Below are 17,233 nucleotides of genomic sequence, written 5' to 3'. Positions count from 1 at the left end.
TGATGGATTTGAAGTGAGAGAATGGAGGTTCAACTCCCAGCTCTGTCGTTTAGTAACTCAGTGACCTTGGGCAAGATACTTTGACTTCACTGGGTCTCAATTTCCACATACATAAAATGAGAGGGTTGGACAAGTAGCCTCTAAAACCCCTTTCCAGCTCAAAATCTGTGATCAGATGTTCTCTCTTTGGGTCTTAGATCCCTTATCTATAAAATGAAAAGGCTGGATTAGATGAACTCTAAGATCTTTTCTTCCTCAAACAGTTCACGATACTAGTTATCCAATGGATAACTGGGCTGCCCACCATTGCACTGATCTTATGATCTATCTGCTATCCACCTTGGGATATTCAAGGGATTCCATAGTCAGGCTATACCTATCTCTATTCCAGGGAATGCAGACAGAAAAACGGCCATTCTCCTGTACTCACGATAGAATTTTTCAGTCCTGTCCTGTAAGTGTCCACTGAGTGTCATATGTAACCAATATCAATTCTTGGACAGGGACTTTGCCCGTGTTGTAAGTCTCCTTCTCCTTTGTCTATTCCTGGCACCAGAAGATACCCAACATTCAGAGCTTCATATGGTAAATGCTGAGCAAGGTCTCATTTTGTCTGGGAGGAAAAGGGATGAGATTGAAAAGATTTTCTTCTATTTTGAAAGGGATTAGGAAATTTCATAAAAGTTTTAAGTAAACCTTTCACAGACACTCAATAAATAGCTATTGAACTGATTTAAAAAAACCAAAAAGGGGTCTTTGGAGGCCAGACCAATGCAAAATCCCTCTGTGAGTCGTTCATTCAAGGCATGAAAAGAAGATGGGCTGGTAGGGAAGAGATGAAGCAGGGGAAGGTGCCAAGGATCCCACTCCAGATGTCTGAACACATACTCAAGATGGTTAATTCCCAAGCCACTTGAGGGAAAACAACCATGAGGTTCTAAGTATCCCAGGAATCCTTTCTGTGATTAGTTTCCACTTCCCCAACACAGGAGCACAGCCAAGTCTGCTTATAACAATAAACATGTCCTCATCAGCCTCTGATTGTTTTTGCTTCCCTCTGCACTCTGCACCTAAGCTTCTTAAGAAATGGTTTTGATGGCTGGACCCTTAATAACAGAACAAATGAAATGTATTTTCTTGGGGAAAATAAATTATGGGGATGTGAACCCCCAAACACTGTCTTCTACCACAAGACATTTATTTACATTCATTTAATAGAGTGAAAAATCTCACCAATGCAGATTACCCTCGAGAAGGGCAAAGATCCTGAATTCTATAAAATATTTAAATAAATGATTCTTTCCTGTTCTCCAGAATAAACACTAGTTTTACCCAGTGGTTCAGGAGGAAGATGTGGGGACTGTGCTTTATCATTTCTTTACTAACCCCACAGAGAACCTGCACAGAATAAGCACCCAATATTCATTTAACTGAAAAATGTTCATTAATAGACTATAAATTCTTTGAAGGCAAGAACTCTCCTCACTTATCATCTTTGTAGCTGCAAACTAATATTGACTTGGTGCTTAATAAAAGCTTTTGGATTTATTTATCCAACAGAAACATTAAAGCATCTACTATATGCATAAGGAGAGGTAGCAGGGCATTATGAAGAGACAGACCCAGCTTAGAGTCAGGAAGACTTGGGTTCAAGTCTGGCCTCAGACACAAACTAGCTGTGTTGACCACTGGCAAAACACGTAACCTCTCTGTACCCCCAGGAAACTTCTTAAAGCTCCAAGTTACAGAAAAGTTGAAGAGCTGCAGAATGGAGGGGATTTCAGGGCAGTAAAGGACAAAGACAAATATTACAAGATATAGAACTACCTTATTCTATTTATTAATCATCCAAGAATTGTTTTCAATGAATGAATGAAAAAGCCTTTATTCAGAGCTTGTTGTATGCCAGGCACAATGCTAAGTGCTAGGGATCCTAATATAAGCTAGTAAGAAAGTACCTGCCCTCAAGGAGAATATATTCTAATAGGGGTAGGTAGTTGAAGTCAGGGAGAAGTATTTTGGACAGGGAAACCTTTAGGGGTGGGATGGGAACCATCAGGCAATTGACTGGCATAGCCTTTCCAGCAATACTGGTTTTTATTTGATACTATTCTCAGAGTCAAGAGTTAAAAAAGGAAGGGAGGGAGGGGGAAAAGACATGACCAGAAAGTGGCCTAATGGGTCTGAATCGTGGGCAAGACAAGGCTAAGCATGCTCACCAATCCTGAGCCCAAGGTCTCAAAAGGGGGAGTTATTAATATGGGGATTTTGTCACCAGAACATTTTAAAAGCTTGTTCTTTTAAGTATATTAAGTGTCACCTTTTTTGAAGCTTTTAGACCTCAACTATCTATTAATTTGCTTGGCCAAACCATTTCCCACACCCAAGTCATAGTAAAATACTCTAAAGTTTGACTTAGAATTATGAAATTTTCAAGATGGAAACTGCCTACCCAATTTATTACACCCCCTTGGCTTTTACAGGTAATGGAAGCAAGACCCAGAGATGTTAAGGAATTTGCTCAAAATCACACAATTAACTGATGCCAGAGCAAGGGCTAGAACCCAGGACTTCTGATTCTCAGTCCTATGTTCTCTCCACTGTTAATGGGTCATTTTGGTTGTGTCCTGACTCTTCATGACTCCATTTGGGGTATTCTTGGCAAAGATACTGGAATGGTTTGCCATTTCCTTCTCCAGCTCATTTTTTGTAGACTGGATCCATCCTGCCTTTCCAATCTTACCTATACTTAAGCCAAACTGGATTCCTTTTTGCTTCTTTCCACTAGATTACATGATACTAGCCTAGTTGCATTTGAAAAATCTTGAATTATCAGGGTTGGAATCAATAAAACTTTATTAAATCAGCATAAAGCCAAGAAGGAAGATAAAAACCCATGAAAGCCTGACTCACCCTTCTTTTCTCCCTGCCCTTTATTTGATCAAAAGAAAGATTTTTAAAGAGGTTGCTCCCAATTTTGAATGGAGAAAGAAAAAATGACCCTCTTTGACTGGTAAAATACCAGGTGTTCCAAAAGTTGTAAGCATTAAAACTGTACTAAGACTTTGGGACATCTTACATGTAGGCTAATGTTAAAACAACAACCACTACCACCTCCCAGCATCTCCTTTAATAATCACAACAGAAGAGCTAACCCGTTATAATGTATATTTTACCCTAATACTAAGAGTCAAAGGGACAAATACTATGTGTTATACTGCTATCCAATTCTTCCTGATTTCCTTCACTGTTCGTTTGCAACCAGTCACCTCCGCAATGTTTCTGGCATTCATCCCGCCACTCTAGAAGCCTCTCCTCTGCCTACAGACAATTACAGTTGTCTCTTCACAGGGTTTTTACCCTTTATTCCCTCTTCCTTATAATCCATGCTCCATTCTCTTGTCCTAACAATTCCTCTTATGCATAGGAGGTCTGTACTTTATTCCCCTGCACAAAAATTTTTCAAAAGTTCCTTAAATGCTTACTGTATAAAGTTCGGACTCTGCTGCCTGGCATTTGGGGTCTTCTGTAGCTTGGGTCCATCCTACCTTTCCAGTCTTACCTATGCTTAAGACAAACTGGACTCCTTTCTGTTTCTGAGCGACCTGCCTGGCTTTCCTGCCTTAGCACATTTGCTGACGATGTTGCTAATGTTTGTGGAATGTCCTGCCTCTCCCTCCATCCCTTATTGAATTTCTAATCATGCTTTAAAATCCAACTCAATCAAACAATAAACATTTATTAATTGCCCACTATATACCAGGTACTGCATTAAAGGTTGGGGATACAAAGAGAGGCAAAAGAAATTCCTTTCCCTCAAAGAGCTAAGAGTCTAATGGGGGAGATAGCATAAAATTAAATATATACAAAGCAAGTTATCTATAGGTAAATAGAAAATAATTAACAGAGGGAAGGTATTAGGATTGAGGGGTTTGGGAAAGGTTTCCTATAGAAGGTGGGATTTTAGTTGTGTTTTAAAGGAGGCGAGGGAGGTCACTTGTCAAAGCAGAGAGAGAGCATTTCAGGCATGAGAAAATATTTGGAGTCAAGACAGATGGAAAGTATCTTGTTCTTGGAACAGCCAAGAGGCCAGTGTCACTGGATGGGAGAGTAGGTAGGATCAGGGAATAAGGTGTAAGAAGACGAGAAAGGTAAGAGCCCGCTAGGTTACTAAAGGCTTCAACTGACAAACAGAGGATTTTGCATTTTCTCCTCGAGGCAATAGGGAACAATCACTGGAGCTTATTTGAAGAGTGGGGGGACTTGATCAGATCTGCGTTTTAGGAAAAATCACTATAATGGCTGAATAGAGAAAGTGGGGAGAGACTGGAAGCAGGAAGACCTGCCTGCAGGCCATTGCAATAATCTAGGTGTGAGGTGATGAGGGGTGGCAGTGTCAGAAGACACGAGGGGGCATAACTCAAGGGTTACATCCTCCACAAAGACTTCTCTGATCTTCACTATTAGTAATGACTTTCTCTTGACATCACATAAGACTTTGCATCTCAATGTGGTTTAGCCTCCCATAATCAATCAATAAGTATTTATTAAGCAGCTACTGTGCACCAGGAATTGTGCTAGGCACTACAGAAACAAGTACAAGGACTACCAAACCATAAACTCCATGACGACAAGGACTGTTTTAGTAATAACAGTAAGAGAGTAGTAATGGGGAGCATTTATATGGCACTTTAAGATTTACAAGTATTATCTCATCTTATCCTCACAACAACCCCATGAGTTGGGGCTGTTATTATTCCCATTTTACAGATGAGAAGCGGAGGCTGCGAACCATTAAGTGACTTGCCAGTATCTGAGGCAGGACTGATTTGAACTAAGGGTCTCCCTGACTTCAGGTTCTGCACTCTGCACCACCTAGCTGTGGCGTCTAAGCTCTGGACCTGTGGCTAATACGGTGCTCTGCTATTTCCCACCTGGCTCAGCTCCTTTGGGCTTCATCACGCTCCCTCAGAACTCTGTCTCCCAGCAAGGTTACATTAACCCTGGAACTCACATTTCTTCAGTAACCCCTGCCCTGGGGGCCTCTTTCTTTCTGATTGAAGAGACTGGAAGATGGAAGGCTCCTTTCAGATCCTCCATGTAGGGAAGATGCCCAGATCAGCCATATTTTCATTTCCCATTTCTCTGTACTTTATCATTCCCTACCTCTTCTACTTCTTTCTATGAGTTGTCTTCTCCCACTAGACTGTGAGCTCCTTGAGGGTTGGGACTATCTATTGCCATTCTTTGTATCCCTGGACCTTAGCACAGTGCCCAGCACATAGTAGGTATTTCATAAATGTTTGACTGACTGACTTGTACACAATATGAAGTGCTTAATATTTGTTGACTGAGGAGGCAAAGTACTATGCAGAGTCGTCACTTCTCTTTGCCTCAGTTTTCTCATCTGTAAATCAGGATAGCTAGGTAGTGCAATGGATAGAGCACTTAGATACTTCTGTGTCTGTGTGACCCTGGGCAAGTCACTTACCCCTGTTTGCCTTAGTTCCTCATTTGTAAAATGAGCTGGAGAAGGAAATGTCAAACCAGTCTAATACCTTTGCCAAGAAAACCCCACAAGTGGTCTTCACAAAGAGTCACACCTGAAATGACTGAAAAACAACTGCATTCAAATACCACCTATGCTACTTACTAGCCATACAACTCTGGGCAGGTTACCTAAACTCTCTGGGCTCAGTTTCCTTGTCCATGAAATGAACTAAACTAAATGGCTCCTGAGGTACCTTCCCATTTTAAATCTATGATCCTATTAATATTTCAGCAGTACTAGCAAAGTATTTGAATGCTGAGAAAACTCAATCTCATTACATGACAAGTCCTCATCTCTTCTTTTTTAAAATATTTATTTAATTTTTAATTTATGGGATAAAACAAGCATTTCCATAACCTAGCCATACTTGTTCTTGACAATATATTATAAAGTACTTCTTACACATAAGTCACCAATGGTAACAAGTTGCAGCCTGGTTATGTCCATGGTGGATCTTTCCATTGCCCTTTGGCATAATTTGGATTCAGCAGAGAGACTGAAGCCATTCTGCATCACTGGAGGAGTAGGGACTGATAGAAAAGGGATTAGCTTTTGTAGAGAGTCTTGCAGTTGGAGATCACTGAGCAGATGGCCCAGTTCCCCAAAGGCAATGCAGCCCAATTTCCTTCTATTCACTGCTGAGCCCGGCTCACCACCTATTTGCAGAACCTAACTCTGAAACAGTGAGGCAGCCTTGCTCAGAAAGCAGGCCTTGAAGGTGGAAGACTAGGGTTTGAAGTCCGAATCTGATACATATCAGCTATTTCCAACCCATCCAATTCCATCGGGAGAAATCCCTGAACTGGCTAGAGAGGGATGCTCCGCTTTGGCTTATTATAATGCCTCACCCAGCAAAGCGGCTGTTCTGGGGAGTGGGGGGAGAGAGAATCATTGAACTTCACTCAAAGCAAAATTAAAACTGACCTTTAAGGAAATTCCCTAAAAACCGGTGGTTTTCTTCTTTATAAATGAAGTCTCCATCAATGCTGGGCTATATAGATGGTGTGTTAAGTCCCCAAACATGAAGATTCTTCACCCTTAAACCCCATGTAGCTAAAAATCTCTCCTGGTTAAACCAGCATCAGTATAGAACCCAAACAAAGAGTTTGCTGTAGCAGCGTGAGATAGGAATACTTATCATTTCCATCTCAAGGGCATATGGTTCTAATGAAACATTGTGCATTGTGAAGGGGGAAACTGCCTGCCTGAACACACTGAAGGCCTTGTCAGGCTCCCACAGGGGGTGGAGGCTGGCAGGCCCTTATCACCTGGAAGCATTCAGTTTAGCCAAATGAATGAGAAATGGAGGGTCCTTTATTCTGGGCAAATCAGAAGACTGAAAAATTCCATTCTTCAAGCTGTGGATAGCTTCTGAAATAGCTGGGAATAAAATTGACAGTGGATCAAAGCACAGGAAAGAAAACCATTTACTCATACACAGGCTCTCAAAAACAAAGGGACAGAAATAATAATAGTGAGCATTTATATAGCGTTTGAGGCTTTGCAAAGTGCTTTACATGCCTTATCTTATTTGAAAGGAAAGCTGAAAAACTAGAGAAATTCCTTGGCTACTGACTGCCCCACTGAGTAATCGTTAACTTTAAAAAAAATTGATAGCTTTTGTTTTTCCATCACTTTCATTTCCAAAAACTTCCCTCCCATGAGCAATCCCTCGGGACAATGAATTTTAAAAGAGGGAGAAGGAAGTTGTTCACCAGCACTAACAAACATATCAACCAGTCTGTTCCATATTCATTGATCCCCACCCACATATCTGCCCAGGAGAGAGGGATGAGGTATATTTTCTCTAATAACTAACTTTTAAAGTATCCAATTCTACAACATTCATGAAGGAGAGAAAAATTTAATTTCAACAGATTTTAGAGGGACATATGAATATACAACACCTTCCCAATAAATGATGCTGCCACTGTTACAAAGATATAACTACTCATGAGGGAACCTGCAGCATCTCTTTCTATGATGTCCTCTGAAAACAAGAAATATGCTCACCTACCTGGGACTGCTTAGGTGCTGTCCTGAAGGCCTTAGAATAGACTGAACCAAAAAGATGTTTCTAGTGCCAGGAATTAATCATTTTAATTAAGAGAACAAGCCATTGTTTGGTCTTGTCATTTAGCTCTTGCTCTAACCTTCAACAATGAACAAAGAATCCATTTAAGTCCCATGTCCTTCTTGAACTACATGTTGTTCCCTGCCAGGGCCTGGAATTGCACTGAGGAAAGAGAGCATCCTTGAAAGCAAAATTCCAAAATATACAGATATTTCAAATGCCAAGGAAGCCAACCTAGGACTAACAGTCAAAAACATTAAGATCTCTCTCCAAGACAGACCCAACCTTTAAAATGCAACTCAGATGGCATCTCCTTCAGAAACTGTCCTTAATGTACCTAACGATAGTCTTCCAATCTGCCCTGAGATGTCACACAGCACAGTCTGCTTATGCCTCTCTTGGACACTTACCAGGTATTATTGTGTGTTCGTCTTTCATTGTTGAAGAAGACCATGCCATCAGAGAAATGATGACATGACTTGCACTTGACTTTGTTTTGAATGAGGGAGGGCTGTGTGCAGGTCACCAGCCTCACTTCTCCTCCAGAGCCATCTGAATCCAGTGACCAGAAATTCATTAGGATGACTGGAGAAGACCCAGGATGAGGCAATTGGGGTTAAGTGACTTGCCCAAGGTCACACAGCTAGTGAGTGTCAAGTGTCTAAGGTGAAATTTGAACTCAGATCCTCCTGACTCCTGCACTGGTGCTCTATCCACTGCACCACCTAGCTGCCCCACCAGGTATTATAGTTACTTGTGTACAGAACACATTCCCTGCCTGGATTGTGAGCTCCATGAGTTTGAAGGCTATGTTTTAAAGTCTCCATCTCCCCTTGTGCTTAGCACAGCACGTTGCACACAGCAGGTACTTAAAACTGTTTCTTGCATTGTTTACCAAACCTGTAAAATTAGGCACCAACATATGTGCCTCCTTCGTATTCCTTGGTTCCTTCCAGTTTGCTTAGACTTGTAAAACCTCAAGAATTCTGTGAAATCAGGGTTGGGTCATCATGGGGAAGAGACCACCCTTACCATCCCTAACTGAAACACTGGAGGCCACCTAACCAGGACTGTGTGCTGAGAGGGGTGGCAAGATCTATAATGTTCACTACAAAGACAGGAATCCATCATCTGGCCACAAGGACTTGTATCAAATAAATCTGAGAAAATAGGATGTCCTTGGGACCAAGAAAAAAAACAGAAGAAAATGTTTGCATATTTCTTCTACCACCACCATGATCCCCATACCCCAATATACACAAGGCCCTTGAATTATTTTTTTAATAAAAAAATACAACGTATGTCATATCACCTTGTCAGGAATCCATAAGGGTAGGAAAGAGGGTATCTTTGCCACAAGGTATGAAAAATTTGCTAGCCCAGCCTTACTTAGCAAGCTGTCTGAGGGCAAGAACTCTATAAATTGAGAGTAGGTGATTTTGTTTAAAATTTAATAAACAATAAGAAGAGCAATAAATATTCAGCTTCCCTGTCCAAATCTGGCCTCCTTTACCTACCATCTACAAGTATAGTTATTTCTTAGATCAATGCTGTTCTAATTCATGGGCCACAGACTTGAGGGAAGGGAAAAGGGCTTTGAGAAGGGAAGGAAAAAAAAGTTACAGGGAAAGAGGAGCAAATTCCTAATTAGGCAGACTTTTTTTGTAGACTGAATGTCATATGTAATTACATAGCCATATTTCAAATATGCATAGACACTATTATGATTAATAAGATACAAATTCATTCCAAAGCTTTACTAAATTCCTATTAACTTTTTGTCATTACGTATTTTCTCAGTCAATGGATACTAATAGTATAACTATTATCCTGTATTAGACTGTGAAATATTTTTTAAGTTTAAAAGGAGTTGCCATACTTGTAAAAATTGGAGAATACAACCTTAGGTAATTCTTCTTACCCAGTCCTCCTAGGGCATTCAATAAACCATGATCCTCAAAAGCCATTTATACATTACTATGTCTCAAAATACGCCATCAGTCACTTCCCACCTAAGATTTTCTTCCTTTCACCATGACCTCTTCATATTATAGATGAATAGGAGACAAATGTATTAAAAGAATAAGGAAACATGAAATGTATTTCCTTCTCTTCCAGGTGAAGATTTCCATGGAAGCTACAGTCACAATGTGATATCCCAAAAATCATCCCAGAAAGCTCCCTGAGCATCACAGCATAAATGAAGTCAATTCTTTTCCCTTGAAAGACAACAAACAAGTTTTTCATGCACATGAACAGAGCAGCACTTTTCTGGCCAAAAAGTATCTCACAGCCCCACCCAGGGACAGAGACACAAATCCATTACCCTACAGATGTGTACTGCCATGGACGTACTCAAGGTTCTTGCTAAGGCACACCCTCTGATGTAAACAGTGGAAGACAGCCATGGGCTGGAGTCCTCGGGAATTTGTGTGAAAACCTTGTGTATACAAAGCAAAAGCCCACAGAAATACAGACACACACACACACACATACATGCACATACACACACACATACATGCACACACACACATACACGCACATATACACATACACGCACATATACACACACACACACGCATACACACAGAGCTTAATTTACTCACACACACTGAAAGAAACTTACCTTGCAGACAGCTGCCTGGAGTATTGCATCAAAGCCCCCTTCCGGAGCATCTCTATTTCTAGACACCCTTTGCTTTTTAACTTCTTCATTGAAGCTATCGACTTTATCCGTTAAAGGCAGCAGATGACGGAAGCCAAAGGATGGGACGCAGTGTGGAAACAACTTGTAACTGAGAAGAAATAATAGTCTCAGAGATACTTTTTCACCCACATTCCCATGGCATAAGCAGAAACATGCTCAGTGCGTTCTCACCAAGTGTACAGAAACACTGAGACATTCAACAATTATTATTATATGTGGGCAGCACTCTGCTAAGTACTGCGGGAGGTATAAAGGCATAGTCCCTGTCCTCATGGAGCTGAGCTGAGGTAGGATAGACACCCATAACACTTTATGTACCATATGATTGAAACATGTGAGAAGGGCTATGGGAGTATCAAAGGAGGAAACATTTACTAAATACCTAATACGTGACAAGCACTTTGCAGATATCTACAGGATAGTTAGTTGTCAACATATGTGCCTCCTCACATATGATCCTCACACAACAATTCTGGGAGGTAGGTGCTAGTATTACCCCCATTTTGCAGATGAGGAAACCGAGTCAGAGGTTAAATGAATTGCCCAGGGTCAAACAGCTGGTAGGTATCTAAGGCAGCATTTGAATTCAGGTCTTCCTGATTCTAGACTCACTATCCACTGTACCCATCACCTGGCTGCCTCTGTGAAACACAATGAATGGGGGAAAGCTTTATGGAAGAGTTCAGACCTAAGCTAGTCTCTGAAGCCTCAGATGGAGAGGAGGGTAAGGACATCAGAGAAGACGTAGGAAGATTCTAAAGAAGGCTACGAGAACATCAGACATTTATTTTATCTGCATCATCTCATTTTGTACCCTACAGCAACCCTGTGGAAGTATTTGGTAGCCCCATTTTGTAGACAAAAGAAACAGACTCAAAAAAGGTGCCTCTCCTAGAGTAAAAAATAAAAACAAAAAACCAACATAAGGATCAGAGGCAGAATTTAAACCCAGATCTACCCTGATTCCAAGTCTGTCATTATTTTCATCACAGCAAGCTGCCTCTCTCCCTTGCTGCTGAAAAATGTAAATCTTTCTCAGATAATTCCCCCATGATGGGATACCAGAACACATTCCAGAGTTACACAGTTACCTAACCTCGATGAGAGCTACAATACAGCCAGGCCCATTTTGCTTTTGTGTCTGTATATACTTAGCACACTACATACTAGCCATGCACAGAGTGGGTGCTTAATAATTACTTTAGCTGAACGTGATCTGGCATCTAGCCCATGCTTAATAAATGCTCATTGAAAGACAAGTCTGTCTCCCAGGTGAATTGATTTGAATTCACTTTTTTCATCAAATGCCTAGCAGGTGCCCACTGTGCTAGACGTTTGAGTTACAAAGATAAGCTAAGACACCTGGTTTCTGTCCCCAAGGAGCTAACACCCTAGTAGTTAATGCAATGATGGGTAATTAAAGATGAGAAACCATCAAGAACAAAGCAAGGGGTGTGTGTGAGACAGGGCAAGCTGTTTGGCACAGGATGCTAAGAGGTACCTTCACCCTTAATGGAAGAGATGAAGGCTTAATCGAAATGCAAGGGAATCCAACCTGGCCCCAATGCAGGCCTGGGCAAGCACAAGCTACAGGATGCAATTTTCAGATTTCCAAGAGGGGTTGGCAATCAGTTCTCCTTTGGGAACTACAGACACTTTTCTTCTTATCGTCATAATTATCCCCATCAAACTCTGTTGGAACAAATGCTACAAACCATAGGCAGAATTCTATTTAAGTGAGCTGGAAAGGACAGCAAAATAATCACATTGTATAATTAAAATGCAAGCCTATTGCCACAGTACAGGAAAAAGATACCATAGCTTTAAAAATCTTTTTTAAAAATTATTTGCAAAAAGCAAATGCTCTGTATACACTATAACAAGTAAGCACTAAAGGATTTGAGGAGGGACTATCTTGCTGGTTCCATATATCTGAGGATAAGTATTCCACCATCCTTCCTTGTGGTACATTGTGTTTGAAGGCAATCTGATAAGAGAAAGTAGTGGCTAGAGAGCTGGCCTGGGAGCCAGGAAGATCCCACTTCTGACACATACTAGCTATGCGTCCCCTGCAAAAGTAATTGAACCTCAACATTTTAGTTAAACCTCTAGGACTTTATGCTGCAGAAAAGGTGACAACTTGTGTTAGTAGAGTTTCCTTAGATGGGAGTTTCCTGTACCAATGAAATCACAGGGCCAGGCCCAGTCCCCTGTGAGAAAATTTAGTATTTCAAAGATCTGGGATCAGATCAGTGCAGATCGCTGGCTTTTAGTAGCTGATTCTCATGAATTACTGTAGAGTTGAAAAGAGTCATCACTTGGGCCACATAAGGACGGGAGCAATCATCTACTTTGGCTGTTAGCCTTGTTAAAAATTCAATTTACTAGGAAATTGTGTTTGTTGTTGTTCAGTCATTCAGCTGTGTCTGACCTTTCATGACCCCATGGATCATTCTTGGAAAAGATACTGGAATGATTGGCCATTTCCTTCTTCAGTGGAATGAGGCAAATAGAGGTTAAGTGACTTGCCCAGGGTCACACATCCAGTAAGTATCTGAGGTCAGATTTTTAACTCAGGTCTTTAACTCAGCCCAGGCCTAGGACTCTATCCAATGAGCCATCTTTTGTATGTAGTTAAAAGTAAAAAGTATGCTGTAATACTTCAAAGGTCTAGTATTAATCCTGATCACAGGCTCTCTCAGCTGAGAAAAAGCATAGCCTGTTATTCTGCCATAAGTTCAAAATATAAGTTGTGACTCTCAGTCTTCATGCTGTCTGGAGTCAAGTGGTCCAGAGGAAAAGATTAGAAAGTTAGTAGGTATGGACTCTCTCTACCAAGATTCCCCTGCCCCCTCATTCTTTTGACTCTCCCTTCACCCCTACCCCATCTTCACTGATCCTTATAATTACACAAAATGAGAATACATGTTCAAGTGAGAATACATCTCAATGAGTGTACAAATCTTTCACTATCATGGATTTCTTTTTTTTTAAAGACAGTACAGAAATGGCAAACCATTCCAGAATCTTTACCAAGAAAGACCCAAATGAGGTCACAGAAAGTCAAAAATGATGGAATAACAACAGAAATCCAAGGATCACAGGATTTAGAGCTAAAAGGGACCTCAGATATTATCTAGTTCAATCACCTCATTTTAGATAAGGAAGTCCAGGACCGGAGAGATTAGTTGACATACCCAAAGCCACACAGCTAATAAGTAGCAGAGACATGGATTAAACCCAGGTTTTAGACTCCAAGTCTAGAAGGAGGTATGCTACTCTGCCACACTGCCTATCCACAGCTGACAGCAGCTGAAGGAGAAAGGGCTGATACCCACGATCTAAAATCGATCTTGGATTATAAATCCAAGAGACCATTCAAAAGAGATCTTGAGTTCTTTCTGTTGACTCCTCTGGGCTCTTGAGTGTTGTTTATATTATGCCATTATAATATAATTATAACTATTATTTTATGAAAATATACTTATATTTAGTACTACTGGTCAATCCAGGATCTTAACTGGATTTTTTCGATGAGGATTAGTTAGGATGTTTTGAGGCACTCAGCTACAATTGATGACATCTCCAATTTTCCCCTCATGGAGAAAGCAATGAATATTTTCTCAATATGCAGAGCTAGTGTTATGGGTTAACAAAAAACCAGAGAAAAATGCATTTCATCATAGTTTGTTCAGAATCTGAGCATCAGGAGGGCCTTCAGAGGCCATGTCACCCAGGAGTCCCTAAACTTTTTTGGACTTCAAATTCTTTGGCTTTCAGTTAACCTTCCTATAACCCCCTATTCAATATAAAAGGAAATATATTATAGACTTTACTATGCAGGTTTGCATAAAAAAAGAGATTAATTAATTGCAATGGGTTAAGAGTTATTTCCCAAATGTTCCATGTACCCTCTTGCTAAGTTTCTGGTACCCTCTGAGGATATGTGTCCCGAAGGTTGAGAACTGCTGATCTAGTCCAATCCATACTTTGCCAAGAATCTCTTCCAAAATATCTTCAGTGAGTGGTCACCCAGCCTCCACCTGAAGACCTCTAATACAAGGGAGCTCACTCTCCCCCAAGTAGCCCATTCCACTTGTGAAATGTTTGCTTGTATTGTGTCTTCATCTGCCTCTCTGTAGCTTCCCCCAAATACTCCCAATTCTACCCTCTAGTGCCAAACACCTCTTCCACATGGTACCCCTTGAGATCCTTCAAAGATAGTCATCATGGCTCCTCTCTGCCAATATGTCTTCTCTTCACCAGGCTAAATGCCCCTTATTCCTTCAAATAATCCTCCCATAGAAGGTTTCCTTGTCCTCTCAGCATTTCTGTTACCTTCTTCTGGACACAGAATATATATCTTTCCTATGTCTTTCCTATATATCTTTCCTAAAATGTGGTGCTCTGAACTTCAGATGGGATCAGAGTAGAGAAGAACTACTGCCTCTCTTGTTCCAAATACTGGGGATGGCACCTGTTTTCATCCATATTTTCTGGTCACCTCTTACCACCACTGCAGATCACTACCTTCTTTGTTACTCACAGTCTTAAAGAGATGCTTAAGGGAGATATTACCCTGTGATGTCATTCGTTCTCAATGAAGGACAGACAAGTGTCAAACATGCACTCTGGGTGCAGCCCAAATGAGATTAAAATGTAATTGGAAAATAATAATTAACCAACTAAAAACACAATAAAATATAGAAAATATTACATTTTAAAACTAAGTCAAGGGAGTCTTATGTTGGGATTAGTGGCCCCCATTTTTATTTGGGTTTAATACCACTGGCTTAAATGAAGCCCTGAGAGTTACAGTGACTTTCTCAGGATCTCATAGTTGGTATGTCCCAGAGGTAAAACTTGAATCCAGGTCTTCCTGGCTCCAAGATCAGCTCTATCCAGTACACCTCACTGCCAATGGACATTATCACCCCATAGGACACCATTACGCTTTGCAGCTGCCTTTTAGGAACTGAAATCTAGCCAGCACCTTTTTATGGTATGCTTTTGAAGTCTATTTCTTTGCTTTAATGCAGGACTTACATTTAGCCCTATTAAGATTCACCTTATTTGATTTGCCCCACTGTTTTTGGTCGGTCTATTTTCTTGAATTTTGACTCTGTCATGCAATGTATTGGCTATCCCAAATCTACCCAATGACCAGGCTGCCCCTTTGGTTTTCAGACTCTTAAGTCATTGATTAAAAAAAAAATCTGAACAGCATAGGGTCAAGGACAGATTCCTGAAGCATTCCACTAAAGAGTTTCCTTCCATTTGACATCAACTACCTAACGATGACTCCTTGGGTTCTGGCATTCAATCATATCTGAATTCACCTAACTAGACCAGCAAGTTTTCATTCAGCCCAGAATTTCTCAAAGACCTGAGCAACTCAGTTCTCAACATAAAGTACTCTTAAAAATTACTGAGGACCCTAAAGTACTTTTGTTTATGTGGATAATAGTTATTAGTATTTTTAGTACAGAAAGCATTACCAAATGTAAAATGAATAATTTTGATTACAATAAAATTAAACAGTTTTTGCAAAAAACAAAACCAATGCAAAATTAGAAATAAAAGAGAAAACTGAGAAAAAATTTTCACCACAAGTATTTCTGATATATATCTCAAATATATAGAGAACTGAGTCAAACTGATAAGAATATGAGTCAATTTATTACATGGTCAAAATAATGAATGGTCAAAAGATATGAGGAGGCAGTTTTCAGGCAAAGAAATCAAAGTTATCTACAGTTAAATGAAAAAAAATGCTCTAAGTTACTACTGATTAGAGAAATGCAAATTAAAATAACTCTGTGGTACCATCTCACAGATAGGTTAAAAAGAAAAATGACAAATGTTGGAAGGGATATGGGAAAATTAAGACTCTAATGCACTTTTGGTGGAGTTGTGAACTGATCCAGTCATTCTGGAGAGCAATTTGGAACAATGCTCAATGGGCTATAAAAAATTGTGCATATCTTTTGACCAGCAATACCATTACTAGCCCTGTATCCCAAAACATATCAAAGAAAAAGGAAAATGGCCTATTATGTTTTAAGACATTTGTAGCAGCTCTTCTTATAGCAGCAAAGAACTGGAAATTGGGGGAATGCCCATCACTTGGGGAATGGCTGGACAAGTTGTAGCATATGATTACAATGGAATATTATTGTGCTCTAAGAAATGATGAGCTGGATACTTTCAGAAAAACCTGGAAAGACTTATATGAACTGATGCAGTGTGAACTGAGAAGAACCAGGAGAACACTGTTCACAGTAAAAGCAACATTGTAAAAATGATCAACTGTACGTGACAGCTATTCTCAGCAATACCATGAACCAAAACAATTCTGAAAGCCATATAATGAAAAATGATATCCCCTTCAGAAAAAAGAACTAATGGCATCTGAATACAGATCAAAGCATACTATTTTTTCACTTTCTTTTTAGTTTGAATTTTCTTCTACAAAATGACTAATACAAAAAGTTTTACATGATTGTACAAATATAATCTATAGCAGCTTACTTACCATGTCAGGGAGGAAGAGACAGAATTTGGAACTCAAAACTTCAACAACAATGAATGTTAAAAATTATTGTTATATGTAATTGGGGAAAAATAAGATATTCTTTTATAAAAGAAAATAGCTTTGGCCTTGCAGTCCCCTTAGTAGGGTCTCTGGGGTCCATAAACCATACTTTGAGAACCACTAATCTATTCTAGCCCATCTTAAAGCATTCTGTCCAGAAGCAGAACAAGAGAGATTCGGTCAAAATGTTAGTATATCTAGATTTCAACAACATCTAGACTCACTGCAGATAGTTTATTGTAATCAAAAGAACAAAGTACCATTCTATGGCTTACCCATGGGGACACAGACATAACTATGTTGTAA

At 40.0% G+C, this 17,233-nt stretch overlaps 1 protein-coding gene across 1 annotated transcript in view; it reads right to left on the bottom strand.

Moving 5' to 3' along the window:
- The window catches only part of ITGB5 (integrin subunit beta 5), a 207,611-nt gene that overhangs the window by 117,684 nt on the left and 72,694 nt on the right, over positions 1-17,233 (bottom strand). Inside the window, exon 5 of the mRNA XM_072616713.1 lies at positions 10,252-10,420. Coding sequence (XP_072472814.1) covers positions 10,252-10,420 — 169 coding nt within the window. The remainder of the gene's footprint in view (positions 1-10,251; positions 10,421-17,233) is intronic.

This window comes from Notamacropus eugenii, chromosome 5 (genome assembly GCF_028372415.1).
Source record: "Notamacropus eugenii isolate mMacEug1 chromosome 5, mMacEug1.pri_v2, whole genome shotgun sequence".
NCBI lineage: Eukaryota > Metazoa > Chordata > Mammalia > Diprotodontia > Macropodidae > Notamacropus > Notamacropus eugenii.
This window is presented reverse-complemented; position numbering and strand designations above follow the sequence as displayed.